This window comes from Calidris pugnax, unplaced genomic scaffold, assembly GCF_001431845.1.
Source record: "Calidris pugnax isolate Ruff unplaced genomic scaffold, ASM143184v1 scaffold162, whole genome shotgun sequence".
Lineage (NCBI taxonomy): Eukaryota > Metazoa > Chordata > Aves > Charadriiformes > Scolopacidae > Calidris > Calidris pugnax.
Window position 1 is genome coordinate 223,977 of NW_015090900.1, and position 15,153 is coordinate 239,129.

Below are 15,153 nucleotides of genomic sequence, written 5' to 3' on the forward strand. Positions count from 1 at the left end.
TCAGCAAGAAGGGCTTTTTTTTTTTTCACTGGAAAAAGTACTTTTCCTGAGAATGCAGTCCCAGGGTGTTATAAAAGTTGACCAGGGTGGGGTTGGCCTACAGACTCTCACAGCCCAGAAGCCAGTCCCAAACCTGTGCTGCCCTTAGAGGCTTTTCAGCTGAGGCACCATCTCCTCTGTGTTTTTAAACTGGAGTCCATTGCTGGAGCAGTAAACTGTGCTGAGCTCCTCTGGCTACATCTGCGATCGCACAGTGATGTTTTTCTGCCAGCTTTACTGTCTGTCGTGGGAAGGTCTCTCAAGTGGTTCTGAATTAAGCTGCTCAGGTGAATCTTATTTATGTACATCCTGATAAAGAGATTTTTGTTCCGCTGATAAGAACTTGAAATCTTAAATTCCTCACTTTACTATTTATAAGAAAAATCAATAATAGTATATATACTGTTAAGGGAGGAACAGGAATGTGAGCTCAGTTATCCCAAATCACTCACAGCCAGTACTCCACTGTATCTTGGAGACCTGCACTGAAATGAAAGTGCTAATGACATCTAATGAGATTTAGATAGTTGTTGGAAGAACACAAATGCTAAATAGCCTGGCGTAGCCTCAGGCTCTTCTGTTCACTCCTAATGTACATTTCCTTTGTGACTCAGCCTGCTTTACATCTTCTTTTTATTTCAAATTCTGTCTTCAGACCGTGAGAATTATTGCTGAGCTGGGAGTGTTAATGTAGAAGGGGTTGTGAGCTTCCTGGGAGTTGCTACCAGTTGCTTCTTACTTTGGAATAACTGATTCATATAAAAAGCAGCACAAAATCTGTGATAATTGGGACATCTCATCAAATGGGCTCAATTACCTACAGAGCCAACAGATGTTATACATGGAGAAGAGCAGAATAGTTCTTAAGATATGACCCACAGAATGCAGAGGTTCTTGATCCATCCTCTGCTGAGTTCCAGGGCAACAAACATGCTCATGAAAAGAGTTTTTCAAAGGGAAGAATGAGCAAATGGGTTGTGTTTAGCTTTATCTTCTTCTCTGAGAAGCTGCAAAGAAGGCAAATATATGCACACTAATTCAAGTCTCTCATAGAAAGTGTCTGTTAAAGGAAGGGTTATCTTTCACCTGAGTTTCACAGATTTGGAATGTAGCCATGGGGAGCTTGCCTGAATTGCCCTAGCTCACGTAGAAAGGGAGGAAGATAAACAGAGGGTTTTATTGTCAGGTGATCTAGGAACTGTTTTTAAAAGTCTGCTCTCTTCCAGGTTATGCAAAAAGCTCCCATTTCCTTCAGGGTCCAGTGGCCAAATTTAATATCTGTGTGTTTGCTTTGTTTTTACAGGAGAACTTGATTGGTGCGTTACTAGCTATTTTTGGGCATCTTGTTATCAGTATTGCACTCAACCTCCAGGTGAGTATCACGAAGCAAATATTTATCCTGCCTCAAGTATCCTGTGTTAAAAAGCATCAAGCACGCCAAGGACTCTTTGCCTTTATTTTCTTTTCTAGAAATACAGCCACATCCGGCTGGCAGGTTCCAAAGACCCCCGAGCCTACTTCAAAACCAAGACGTGGTGGTGTGGACTGTTCCTGCTGGTGCTGGGTGAACTGGGAGTGTTTTCCTCTTATGCCTTTGCTCCTCTTTCACTGATTGTGCCGCTCAGTGCAGTGTCTGTCATAGGTAAGGGGGACAGAGGCAACAGCCACACAAGTCTGGGTGCTTTCCAGTGTCAGATTGCTAATTGTAACTCAATGATTCTCTCTCCTTTTTTTTTTTTTTATAGCTAGTGCAATCATTGGAATTATATTTATTAAAGAAAAATGGAAGCCCAAGGATTTTTTGAGTAAGTTCCACAGTTCTTTTTTTATTTTTCCTCTCTGTTTACAAGCTGTTCAACACACAGCATGCCCTCTGGAGAATCATAATTAGAGGGTTGGCAACATCTCCATTAGCTATGGTACCTCTTTGAAGAAATGTGTCATCTCATCCACTGTTTGTTAAAAATGTATTTATTTTTTTTTAAGTTGTTTGTTTCTGACTTGTGCAAAATCATCTGAATTTCACGAGTTTTAGAAATACGTGCAAATGGTGTTTGCAGGATTTGAGAATCGTGGTTCTCTGGGCTGAAGCTGCAGCCTAAAGGCGTTGACTTCACACTAGTGTAGGCACAACTGAATCAGCCGAATTTCGTACCTGTGAAGTGTTCGCAGAACTGGGGCATTTGTTCTTTCATTTCCTAGAAGATGGGCTGTGGGCAGCGCCAGGCAGGGTAAGCCCTAGATACAGAACTTGAAGCTCCTGTGCAAAATCATCTGAATTTCACGAGTTTTAGAAATACGTGCAAATGGTGTTTGCAGGATTTGAGAATCGTGGTTCTCTGGGCTGAAGCTGCAGCCTAAAGGCGTTGACTTCACACTAGTGTAGGCACAACTGAATCAGCCGAATTTCGTACCTGTGAAGTGTTCGCAGAACTGGGGCATTTGTTCTTTCATTTCCTAGAAGATGGGCTGTGGGCAGCGCCAGGCAGGGTAAGCCCTAGATACAGAACTTGTCTTTCCTGTTTGTTTAGCAGATGCTACCTGGTATGAGCTTTTTTTTTTTCTCAGCTCACAGCACACACATTGCCTAGGGTATATTTGGTGCTAATATTTTCAAAGCGGGGCCTGAAGGGCAGAGGCATGAGTCATTCAGAGGAATGTGCATGATGTCATTAATGATCACTCTGCATGTGTGATATTAAATACATCCACACTAACCCACTAACTTTGTCCTCTCTCTTTTTTTTTGTTTTTGTCCTTTGGTTGCCGAAGGGCGCTACGTTTTGTCCTTTGTAGGCTGTGGTTTGGCAATTGTTGGAACTTATCTGCTGATAACATTTGGACCTAATAGTCATGAGAAGATGACAGGAGAAAATATCACTAGGCATTTAGTGAGCTGGCCATTTCTGCTGTATATGGTAAGATGGCCCATAAAATGTGGGATAGTTTTTGCTCTGTGCCTGACTGGGAGTTTCATTTCAAGCATTATTTTTCCTTAGGGTTACTAGCAATATCCCTGTATGTGCTAATGAACCTATGCCAGCTTTTCCTGGTGTCAGTTCCACATTGCATGTGGACATGTGCATGCACAATATGGAACTCTCCCATTCTTGCTCTGAATTATTCTGTTTAGGACTTAAATATCTTTAACTGAGAAGTTTTAAAATAGCTTGCTCTCTCCCTGACCTGTCAGCTCCAGCCTGATGGCAGCTGAGAGTGGCTGATCCAGAGGTGTCCAAATACTGTGTTTGCATCTGGGCTTTTTCTAGACTGACCTTCTCTGGAGCCATCAACCTCTCATTGAAAATCTTATGAAATCTATTGTTTTTTTTAATGGAGATAAGTTAGACTGTTAAATTGTGCTGCCAGGATCACTTAAAGAACCTCATTACAGAAAGTGGGCTGAGATCTCTGATGTGAATATTCAGTCAGGATTATTTGATCTGCTGCTTTACCATGAATGTAATGTCAAAAGGTGTCCCATGTTTCCTGTTCTGCAAGAAGCTATTGAATATCTCATCTAATTAAAATCTAAGATCATGCTAAATTTGATCTATAATTGCGTGGGATCCTCATTTTCATTTGATTTGCCCTATTGTGTAATTCTAATGTTTGACTGGCTCAGAATCCCATTTACTGCCAACACCCTATAGCACACATTTTTAATATTCTTATTTCTGTCTTTTGTAGCTTGTGGAGATCATCGTATTCTGCCTGCTACTATATTTTTATAAGGAGAAAAATGCAAACTACATTGTAGTTATTCTTCTGCTGGTAGCTTTGCTGGGTGAGTTGATACGGACCTGTAAGAAAGTGCAAGCTCTTTATTAGTGTTCTTAATTTTAATCTGTGCATGCAAGGCATGGTACAATATCTTATTTATTCAATGGATAAGGAAGGCTCATTCAGTGGATGAAAGACAGGATTTGGCCTATGAGAGTCTTCTTGGCTCTGGGAGGATTTGCTGTGTGGCTAAAGAAATGATAAATACTCTGCTGGTGCCAGTATGTCCCTACTGAATTTGGGAGAGCCTCTGGGTGTGGGGTCAAATGATGCTTTTGGTATCCTCGTTGCCTACAGTGGCATCCTGCAGTGACTTTGGAAAGGCCAGGATTTCCCTTGTGCCATTCTCCATGTTAATCTGCTTTTTTTTAAGAAACTGTGATAATTAAACTTTAAAGAAAGGTGAATAAGAGCAAGGCAGTGACGCAGTCTGATGTGCTGTTGAATCTATGTCACAGTCCTCAATTTTTTCTATTTATGCAACTTCAGTCACGGCAGTTCTCTTGTCTTTTTCTTTTGTTTGAACTGTTTGGAGCTTGATGCCTCAGCGCTGCCTCAGAGGCTGCGTGAATCATAGACAAAGCAACTCTCCTCATTCTGAATGGCACTGACTTGTGCTTTCAAGAAATGGAGAGGAAGGAGGCTCTTTCTGGTTCTTGTTTTGAAAACTTCCTTGGCTTTATTAACCAACCTACAGCTGAGTCTGGGTAAACGTTTGCAGGTTCCATGACTGTTGTGACGGTGAAGGCTGTGGCAGGAATGATTGTTGTCTCCATACAAGGAAACCTGCAACTCGACTACCCTATATTTTATATCATGTTGGTGTGCATGATTGCTACAGCCATCTATCAGGCAACGTAAGACATTCACTCTCTTTTTGTCTACATTTGTGCTAGTTTCAGTGGGTCAGTAATTAGTGGGCTGTTCGTTATCCATGCCAAGAATGCTGATTAAATTTTAGGAGAAGAATTACCCATTCTCTTCTGTGACCTGTCCTCAAACCCATGTCGCAGGAGCCTGGAATAGTGGTGTTCTTTACTTTTCCATGTAGTGACACTGCCAAGTAGTTTTAATCCCAAATTTGTACATCATTCAAGTATTTAGAAAACAATGTTAGGAATGAAATGGTGGCAAATCAAATACAGTGTCTGTGTAGTGGCTAAAACCAAAGTGCAGAATCAGTGTGGTCAATGATGTGTCTATTTTTAAATTTTTTTGATTTGTACTTGTAATAACGTACAAAATTAGTAGCAGCAAGGATAAAAAGCTATTCAAAATGTGAATGACATTCCAGCCAGTGGCAGTAATTTAACTCCTTTTTGTCAGTATATCCACAAGGCTTCCTCTTCTATCATTTATATTAATTCCAAGGGATGCTGCTGCAGGTTTAATGAGAAAAGAAACTTTATTCTCTAACTTTATGCCTCACATTAGAGAGGTGCTTCCAAAAAGGACACCTATACTGGTCCACAATAACTGCTATACAATTTAAGTATCCTTCCCAAATCAACCCCTGTTGTCTGTCATTGTATTGCAGGTTTTTAGCTCAAGCCTCCCAGCTGTATGACTCATCTCAGATTGCCAGCATCGGCTACATCCTGTCCACCACAGCAGCAATCACTGCAGGTAATCGCCCACAAAACAGTGTGTTGGTCCTTTCTAAAAGAAGGACAAAAAGCGCACAAAACTGTGTTGGTCCTTTCTAAAAGAAGGACAAAAGATTTTTGGAAGATTAATCCTTACTTACAGATGAGGAAGGTTGAATACTCAGCAAGAGGATGACTTGTATTTTCTTGTCATCCCTCTTCTGCAGCTGGCTTTCTTCCCTTTTTTTTCTTTCAAAAAATGTGAATTATCCCATTAGACTGTGTTAACAGAAAATTTTAAGTTCTGTCATTTTGTTTAAAGTGCATGGGAACTTAGAGACTGCTTTGGGACTGTGTTACTCATACCATGCTACAAGAGGGTGATGTGTGCTCTTAGCTGTGCAAATTACTCATACCACGCTAGTGTGTAGAAGAGGGTGATGTGTGCTCTTAGCTGTGCAACTTGAATAGACAGCTAAAATTTCTCCTTGGGTAACTTTATCCAGATTTTGTCAAAATGTATGTGATGGAGTGTATGAACGTGTTTGTTTCCTCTGTACAAAGGTATTACAGTTCTCTTCCTGATAGCCTTGTTTGCATTATATCTAGAATGCAGCTGCTCACAGCTTTAGAGGCACTTTCCTTTCTGAACAGTTTACTCCAATTTCAGCCCTTGCCCACATGGGAAAAGCTTTGTCTGTGTGAACAAAGATGAGCATTTTCAACCCCTTTCGCTTCAAACCTGATGAGCAGCTTTTTTAAGGTTTTGTTCTCATTAGACATACAAGCAAAACTGGAGGGGGAAAAAAACCCCAACCAACCAACCAAAACACACAACCCCACACCAGAGGAAGTGTGTCTCCTCGACAGTGATGGATACTGTGTAAATAATAATGCTCTTCTAGGTATATAAGGGTGATAGCTTCACCTGTAAATTACACATTGCCTTTTAATGCTCTTCTTCAATGTCATGAGAAAGTATGTCCTACTCTTTAGCTAATGTTTGTTTCCTGTCGTGTTCCAAGCCATATGCTGCTCTCAGATCCATCAGCTTATTTACTTTACTTCAATTAGAAATGTAAAGAGTAGGAGCCAGAATCCATGTCCTGTTGACATCCAGGACACTTGTCATCTTATAGGTTTGAGCTGTATATACTTGTTTGGGGTCAAGAGTTTGTATCCTGTTGTAGTTAGAGAGAGCTGATTTGGTTTGTCATTCAGACTTCAGAAATGCAGTCTCTCTTGTTTATACAGTAACCACTGCCACGTGGTGAGATTTTGGCTCAGGCTTTATTAGCAAGATTTCCTGCAATAATTCCAGCAATATTTCCTTCACAGCCACTTACCCCAAGGTGGAAATATTTGTGCCAGTTGCTGTGCTGATTCACAGATTTACTTGCATCTCTATTAGTTACACCAGTACAACTATTTTGGTAGTGAAATTCTAAAGCGTTTGTCAATAAATTGTATTAAAGTGGAAATTAGGCCACCTTCTTCTATTTTAAGATCACTAAAGAACCAAAGGTACTGACTATAAAAATAGGAATCTTACATGATTTGGTTGCTGGAGGGACTAGTGCTGAAGATGCAGCATTAATTGCTCACGTAAGCTGGAAAGAAATATGTCATGTATTATTTCCTTTTCAAGGAGCAACTTTTTACTTGGACTTCACCGGTGAAGATGTTCTCCATATATGTATGTTTGCACTTGGGTAAGTGTTTAAAACTGGAAAGTATGTCTTCATATGACTAAAATTTTCAAAATACCTATCTACCTCTCCATATATATTATCTCCCTACATTCTTGGAGAGGAGGAAATACTGAAAGCACTTTTCTCTGTAAGACAATGGCCCATATTGCTCAGTATCTTGTCTGAGTCATGCTGGATGCTCTAGAGGAATTGTGTAATGATCTCCCTACATTCTTGGAGAGGAGGAAATACTGAAAGCACTTTTCTCTGTAAGACAATGGCCCATAGAGCTCGGTATCTTGTCTGAGTGATGCTGGATGCTCTAGAGGAATTGTGTAATGCCAGGTTATGTGTAATTCTACAGTATTAAACACTAAATGGATGTCAAAGCTTATGTGCTGTTTTTCAAGCTAACTGCCTATGAATCTAGCAGAATTGCAGAATAACCAAAAGAAGCCATCTTTAGGGATATATCAGGTTTTGCTCCAAACCTTCACTGAACTGTGACTGGATTTCTGGAGTCCTGTTTCTTAGGGCAGGGGCACTCACACGATGCAGATATGATCAGTAAAACGTTTGCTGTGTAACTCAGTAGTTAGTCCTAATACAGTGTCTTGATGTGATTAGCTCTCCGTAATCAGGGGACATTCTGCAATGTCTTTTAGAAAGACAGGGAAAAAAAACCCAAACAATTGGGAGATTAATGTTATGAACTGCGCCTTTCTCTGTCAACATCCTGTAAAAATCAAGATCGACAGTTGTTAGTTGTTTTCACCTGTGGGAAACCTTTCAAAGGTCAGGCTGCTAAATCCTGGAATTTCATCAAAGAAAACCAACTTTTGATATGCTCCCTTTCGCCTTTAGTTCGTCAAGGTTAATTCATTAATTAATGTGAAAACTTGGCCCTGCCTTTTGATAAAGAAAAGGTGAAATTGCTCTCATTGCTGGGTGGATTTCGGTACTGTTGAAGAGGGTTATTCAGCTGAGACAGCTCTCTGTATTTCTCACTTCACAGCACTTTCATTTCTGGTTCTGAGTTCTTTGTGGTGCTCCTTGATAGGCACTCACAAGAAGCAATGTGCAATATTACCTCCTCTTCCTTTTCAGTTATCTCAGTAGATCTTCTCTTCTCTCTCAGGTGCCTCATAGCATTTCTAGGTGTCTTCCTGATCACGAGAAATAGGAAGAAATCCGTACCATTTGAACCTTACATATCAATGGATGCTATGCCAGGTAACAGTAAAAATACAGTGTTTTAGCACTTTTTCTCCTTTAAGGGTTGGATTTCACAGTGAAAGCTCAAGCTTTAGGCTCTGTTAAGTGTCTGGATACATCAGGCAGCTGTGGGGTTTTTTTCCTTCTAGTTTTTCCTTCTCTTGTTTGTGCCTTGTGAGGGGTACGTGCGTGTTTTGTAAGGAGCAGAGAAGAGGTGATGTGCCATTTGGATGCCACTCATGCTGGGTCCTCTGCCACCCAGGGGAGGTCACATTTTGTCAGAACAGCCTTGTCCAGTTGGCTGCTACCTGGGAAGATGAACTAGTTTTGAGCATATGCTTAGGGCTGGGCTTGGTCTTTATCCAAGAGGAAGAACTGATTATTGGGGAGGACTAAGGTGTGCTGCGAGAGGTAGAGGCCGGGGAAGTCCAGCTAAACCCTCTTTCTGAGCTGTATAAAAGATATGCAGCACTTGATAAATAACTGACTGCCATCCCTCATTCACTTGAAGCTTATTTCTCCATTAGTTGCTTTAGTGCTAAGCAGAAAAACATTATGTCTTTTATTAAATGCTCAAGGAACTGATGAGCCGCGTATCACGGACTCTGAGATTGTAGAGTTTGCTGATTTAACAGAGTGCAGGAAGAATGCACTTTTGTTCCTAAGCATTTCATCTCTGTCTTTGCTCTTTTCAGGCATGCAGAACATGCACGATAAAGGGATTGCAGTTCAGCCTGACCTCAAAGCTTCTTTTTCCTACGGTGCCCTAGAGAACAACGACAACATGCCGGAAATCTATACTCCAGCCACATTGCCCATCGTGCAGGAGCAACACGGTTCCAAAGGAGTTTCTGCTCCACCCTACCGAGTGCTGGAGCACAGCAAAAAGGAGTGAGTGACCTTTAAAGGAGCTGATTTGAATTGTCAGAAGTATGACCTTTTATTTATTTACCCATTAAAATACAAGCAAGTGTAAAGCCAACCTTGATAGCGTTTAAAGCTCGTCTCAAACTTAACTTTCAAGGCTGATTATTAAAATAAACAATCCTCTGTCGTTGTGAAGTTGAAAGCATTCCTCTTAGCAAGAAGTAAATCCCAGTTCTCCGTTGAAGGCTGCTGTCTGGAAGCATGAAATGGTGAGGGCAGAATCATGGCAGTGTGAAACCCATGAGATGGCAGATGCTGGGAGAACTCAGAGCTGTGGGAAGAGAAGTGACTGTGCAATTTTTAGTCCTGCTGGGAGTGGGTTTGTCTCCAACTAGAAGTTTTCAGGAGTTTCTCACAGAGAGGGGAGGGCAGGATTTAATCTTTAATATATAGAGGCTGTGAGGGATTTCCAGAGAAGTTGTAAATGCTCACGTCTCTAGCGTGACCACCAAATTACCTTAACATGGCAATAAAATGTAATTGTTTTCAGCACGAATACTGAAACTTACTGTGTCTTTAGAGCAGAATATTTGGTTACAGTAAGCAAGCTACTTTTTTCCTTCAAAACCTGAATCTTGGGCACTTCCTGTACCACTTTGACTGGTGTTGAACATATGCACTGAGTATGTGAATTGGTTTTATGGCACCACTGGATTTTATGGCAGCTTAGAACAAAGATCACTTGCCCGTTTTCTGGTTTCATAGCAGGAGCTTCAAGTTGGATTAAATGGTGCAGAGGGAACACTGTAAAGTACGAGAACAAGAAGAGATGCAAATAGTAACATGACTGGTGTCTGGTGGGAGTTTTTTTGTAGTTCTTGACGATTCTCTTATGACTTTTATTTTCTTCCTGGTTTGGGCAGGATTTCCAACGTTGTTTAGTGGTCTTAAATGCTTAAAGGTGTCAACATTCCTTAGTTACAAAGCTCAGCCTAGGTGTTATAGTAGGCTGAACTCCCCCTCCTTTTTTTTTTTTTTTTCTTTAAATAAAGCAAGACAGGGTATTGGTGAATGACCTAAGAAGAATAAAGAAGTATACACAGTCCAGCAGTCAGTGAGGACTGTGAGAATAATGGAGCATTGTGTACTCATGATATAAATATCTTTCCAGCTTCTGAGAGATGGCTAGAAGCTGATAGGAAGGGAGAATAGACACAAGGCGGGGGGGTGGAACTTGTCAACTGGAAAGGACAAAGTACAACATTTATTGGCATATGCAAGTTACGCTGGCACTCTGATATCACCATCTTCTCTAAAAGCACTTGTTTTCCTGGGAAACAGAATTTTAAATCTGTTTGGTGTGTCTCGGACTGTTTGCATAGTGGTGTGTCTCCATGACCTTAGAAGACTTTATTTGGAACAAATAGTGCTTGTGTTCCGTGCATTTTTAAGGGGTTACTCTGACACCAAGGGATTTGGGAGGATCTTGGACTTGCAACAGTGGCTTTCTGCAATTATTTTTTTTTTTTAAAATTGACTTATGGCCAGTTTCTGTTCCCCCTACCAAAAATTCCCAAGAACTCCACTGACTTGTATATAGTTATTCCAGATTTTTTGCTATTGTACATGACAACAGAACTGTTCTTTTGCATATGTTTGCTTTGCCAGCTCTGAATACTAATTTAATTTGGAAATACTTGAGACTGCTTTGACATTTTTTGTGCAGCTAGAAAAATTATAACCTTCCCACAAAGAGTAGATGCCTAGCATCTGTACGTGTACCTATATGTGAAGTTGCTTCACCAACTTGGCATGTCTGACAATTCAGATCTTATCAGTGGCTACACTATAGTTTATGAAACCTCAAGAAAGAACAGCTTTTCTTTTGCCCTCAATACTTTTTGTGTTTAAGTAAGATAACAATGTTAATGGGCTAATACTGCCAGAACATTAATCTTGTCGGACTTGCAGTGACACTGATTTACTACCTTTGCCTTTGTATCCTCAGTAATCAATTGTTTGTGAATTTATGTGCGGCTTTTGTTCATTAACAATACAAAACAAAGTAGTACAGGGGAGGCTGAATGGGAAGGGAACAAGAATACTGGCTTTTCTTATCTCTTCCCTTTTAATCAATGAGGCAGTAGCTGTTTTGACCTCTTAGTTCGGAAACCACAGAAACATACTGTTTTAAAACAAGCTGTGCTAAACCATGCATAGCTGCAAACTCTCCTTTTTACATGGCAATATTTTCTCTTTAATTATTTTATACCACAGCAACGTCTGTAATAATTAATCAGAAGCACATAAATGTTTTGCTGTTGATTTCTACTATTAGGATGGTCCTACGTGTAACAGAACGTAGTTTTCTTGGTTCTTAGTTTTCTGGTAGTATTTAAAAACTGCTGTTGACTGGTGTGCAGACTTTGTAGTCAGTAAATGGCTGGTTAAATTTTTCTCCTCGTTTTGGGACCTGACATCATGAGAGACAGACAGAGAGTGCTTTGCCAGGGGGAAAGAACCACTCTGAAGTGGAGCCCCTGGTTGTACTTCTCTCCTGTGGGCTGCACTCTGCCCTAATTCAGGGATTTTTTTGCAGTAAGCTGCCCAGATTCTCCACAGCCCTGTGGCCTGAGCACTGACTGACTCCTGGCCTGACCTCCCCCTCTGCCAGAGACCCCTCAGTTGTCAGCACGTGGCTGGCTTCTGCTCTGGGTGAAATTTCTTCCAGCTATAATCTGAGCTTTTGTAATACTGTGCTATTTTGGCCCTTTTCTTTCAAAGACTCTAAAGGCAAGAGTCGTGCTCTATAAAGCTTTATATAACCATGTTTTATTTACACAGTCTGCAAACGTTTAAATAATTCTACTTAATAATGACAGTTCCCTTTACCTGCAGCGAGACTTGCTTTTGAAAACTTCCTGACAAAGGCCTCCAAGGGAGGTGATGCCTGTTTCAGCAGCACATAAATCACAACATGTTTGATTACTCCATTGTGCCACAGCAGCAGAGCCTGAGGTGTTCCTTGGGCTACAGCCCTCAACTCAATGCACTGATGTCGTAAGGGTTGCATTTTTGCCAGTCTTTGTTAGCCACCGTGAGCACAGCACTGCACTGCCAGACTGCACCTTGCTCCTGCTTGCTGCCTACGTTCAATACTTGAATTTAAAAATGTGGTTGGGGTTTTTTTTTTTATTTATTTATTTTATGTAGTCCCCCCGCTTTCTTGCTCTTTCCCTCAAGCTTCCGTAGTCCTCCCGCTTTCTTGCTCTTTCCCTCAAGCTTCCAAAAGATTTTATTTTCTGCTCTTCAGCACAGCCTTACAGCTGCCTTCTCTGTTGCTGAGAAGGCAGGAACAGGGCCCCCTAGGAGCCAAACATCTGTTTAAACTGACCATAGGACTTCTGTGCTCTTTCTAACAGCAGGAGGGTATAGCTCAGGATTGAAATAAACTCCTTACCTCCCTTCTAGTTCAGAGCTTACGAGCTGAAAGCAGGAAGCTATTTGTACCCTCCAGTCTCTACTTTCTACAGAATATTTGTTGGCCTGAGGTGACAATGGCCACGTCCAAGATTGTAGCAAACTTTTACAACTAAATGGCACATGAAGAGTGAAAGGAGAGGAGCCCCATGCCACGTTCTGGTCCTTCTTGCAGCATGAAAAATAATCTGTTGGTGTACAGCACACTTTAGGACGTGTGTGTCAAAACTTTGCTTTAAGCAGGGCTGATCCTGAGGGAGACAGGGCACTGAAAACAGCAGAGCACACGTAGATTTCCAAATGTGCTGAGTTTTTTTTCAGCCTCAAGAGCTGAAAAAGAATGCACAAAAATCAACTGACTGCTGTCTCTCTTACTAAACTGGTAGAATAGCTCCTTGACTCTCCATCTCCCAGCTTCTTTATCAAATGTGAACTGACATCTCTTGCCTCCACGCTGTGTGGCTTTTCGATGCACCAGAGCACTTAATACGTTCTCAGTGTATATCTTAATGTAACTTAATGCTGTGGAATACAGCTCCTCTGTTGGCTGAATGTACAAAATGATCTGCCTCCAATGTTCTCTTGTTCACATTAAAATGTGTAAAATAAATCAAGCTTTACAGTATTGAACTCTAAGGATAACTGCTTAATTTTTCATAAGCAATGTTGCATGTCTCTTGAATTCTATTTGTCTTTTAGGTGAGACGTTTGGAAATGGCACTTAATAAAAGATTGTGGTAAAAACCTATATAATTCTGGCCTGCTCCATCCTCTTGGTATAGCTTTAATTGGCCATAAATACCTTAAGAGAAGTTAAGACAGAATTCAGTTTACTACTTTAAGTACCATGTGCATTCAAAGAACTGTCTTTTTTAGCAGGATACTTTTAAATGAAATGCAGATTGCAACAACTGATGTTTGGGGCTGCAGCATTACTGATGCTTGCAATTTTACATGAGTCTCCAAGTATTTAGTGTCACCTTTAGGAAGCATGCCATTTTCTTCTTAGTTTTACAGGGCTTTAAAAAAATACACCATTATTTCAGAGAAGATCTTGAAAACATGATCCAAGTATAGCCTGAAGGAGTCAGGGGGGACACAAGCACAAGATAAGCCAAATCACAAACGCAAAAGCATTATATTATTGGTGGCCTGACTCATGATTTTTGCATGCCTGCCAACTCAATACTGCAATTGAGACAACAGCGTGCTTCTCTGAGACAGCAAAGACCTCTAATACTAGTTGTAGGAGATGCCATCCTTCAGCTACAGGATATCATGTCTTTGATTGCAGGAGCAGACAGCTTACGGGCATTTCCTAACAATGCCATTAGGAGATACAGACGGTCCTAAATTTAGAATACTGGCAACGTAGCTTAATCGAATGCTTGCCAACCTAATTAACGCTCACCATATGGGTTTCAGTCCAGGGGGATAAGCAGAAGATAACCCTCAGGATACTCTTAATTAAATGTATCTCTTGGGGTCCCAAACCACAAATGGAAAAAAAAAAAAAAAGTAAAGGAGAAGAGCAGCCTTATCCACTGGTGTTAAAGCTGCACTTCATACAAGTCCCTGGACGCAACTGTTAAAACTCTGGCTGGCGATTTCTTGAATGCTTGCAGAAGCAGCATAATTAAACCCAAGTTCCTGATAAATGTGGTAATACTTTGTTAACATACATCATTGAAGGGTTAGCACGTTGTATCAGAGACAACCATGTTAACGTGCTAATATAAAGGGGTGGCAATCAAGCCAGATGTCAGGATCATTACAAAAATGCATGCTACCAAAGTTAAGTGTTATTACAAAAGACAGTATTTAAAAATGCCCCTGAAATGGACACAAATGTTGGGAGTTTGTGGTATTAAAGCAGAATATATTGCTGGCCAGGGAGGAAGAACGTAGTATTGAATTAATAAAGCACATGGATGCAGCAAGGAAAGACTAAGGTAATTGAGCCTAACCAATTGCTGCCTAAATTTGCACTGCATCTAAATTGCAGAATCCCTTATCTGGACACGTAAGAGTGATCTTCCCTTTCTAAAAGTCAATTCTGCTATGCCCTGGGTTCTTACAAGGGAAAAGTCTGCACTGTGGACTAATTATAAGCCTGGTAAAGGTACAGCTTTGTATCACTTTCTGCCTTTTTTCTGTACGTGAACTTCAGAAGAAAACATTTCAACCACAGAAATATCAGTATTTATGTCAAAAATCCTAACTGTCTTCTGGCTTTCCAAGGAGAAAGCTGTTTAAGTATTTGTGTCAATGAAGAGAGTTTTGTGTGCTTTTTGTGGGAAACAGAAAACAGCCAAAAGAAGGATGTTGGTCTGTGCATTCTTTAGACGTAAATGTAGACAAGCATTCATTTATCAGGCAGTTCAGATGATCACTGTCTCAAACCATCTCATCGCTGGACTAAGCCATGATTTACGCCGAGAGAGGAAGGACACAACCTGTCACTGTTCCCATCTGGCAACTGCCCCAGCGTG

General features: G+C 40.8%; 1 protein-coding gene across 2 annotated transcripts in view; it reads left to right on the top strand.

Moving 5' to 3' along the window:
• Positions 1–9,737, top strand: part of NIPAL3 (NIPA-like domain containing 3) — a 16,062-nt gene extending 6,325 nt beyond the window's left edge. For both annotated transcript variants that reach the window (XM_014948642.1, XM_014948641.1), the window contains exons 3-12: positions 1,343–1,411; positions 1,510–1,681; positions 1,785–1,844; positions 2,812–2,957; positions 3,730–3,826; positions 4,544–4,679; positions 5,360–5,448; positions 7,057–7,120; positions 8,238–8,332; positions 9,010–9,737. In XM_014948642.1, coding sequence (XP_014804128.1) covers positions 1,343–1,411; positions 1,510–1,681; positions 1,785–1,844; positions 2,812–2,957; positions 3,730–3,826; positions 4,544–4,679; positions 5,360–5,448; positions 7,057–7,120; positions 8,238–8,332; positions 9,010–9,209 — 1,128 coding nt within the window. In that variant the 3' untranslated portion in view covers positions 9,210–9,737. The remainder of the gene's footprint in view (positions 1–1,342; positions 1,412–1,509; positions 1,682–1,784; positions 1,845–2,811; positions 2,958–3,729; positions 3,827–4,543; positions 4,680–5,359; positions 5,449–7,056; positions 7,121–8,237; positions 8,333–9,009) is intronic.
• Positions 9,738–15,153: the final 5,416 nt, after the last annotated feature.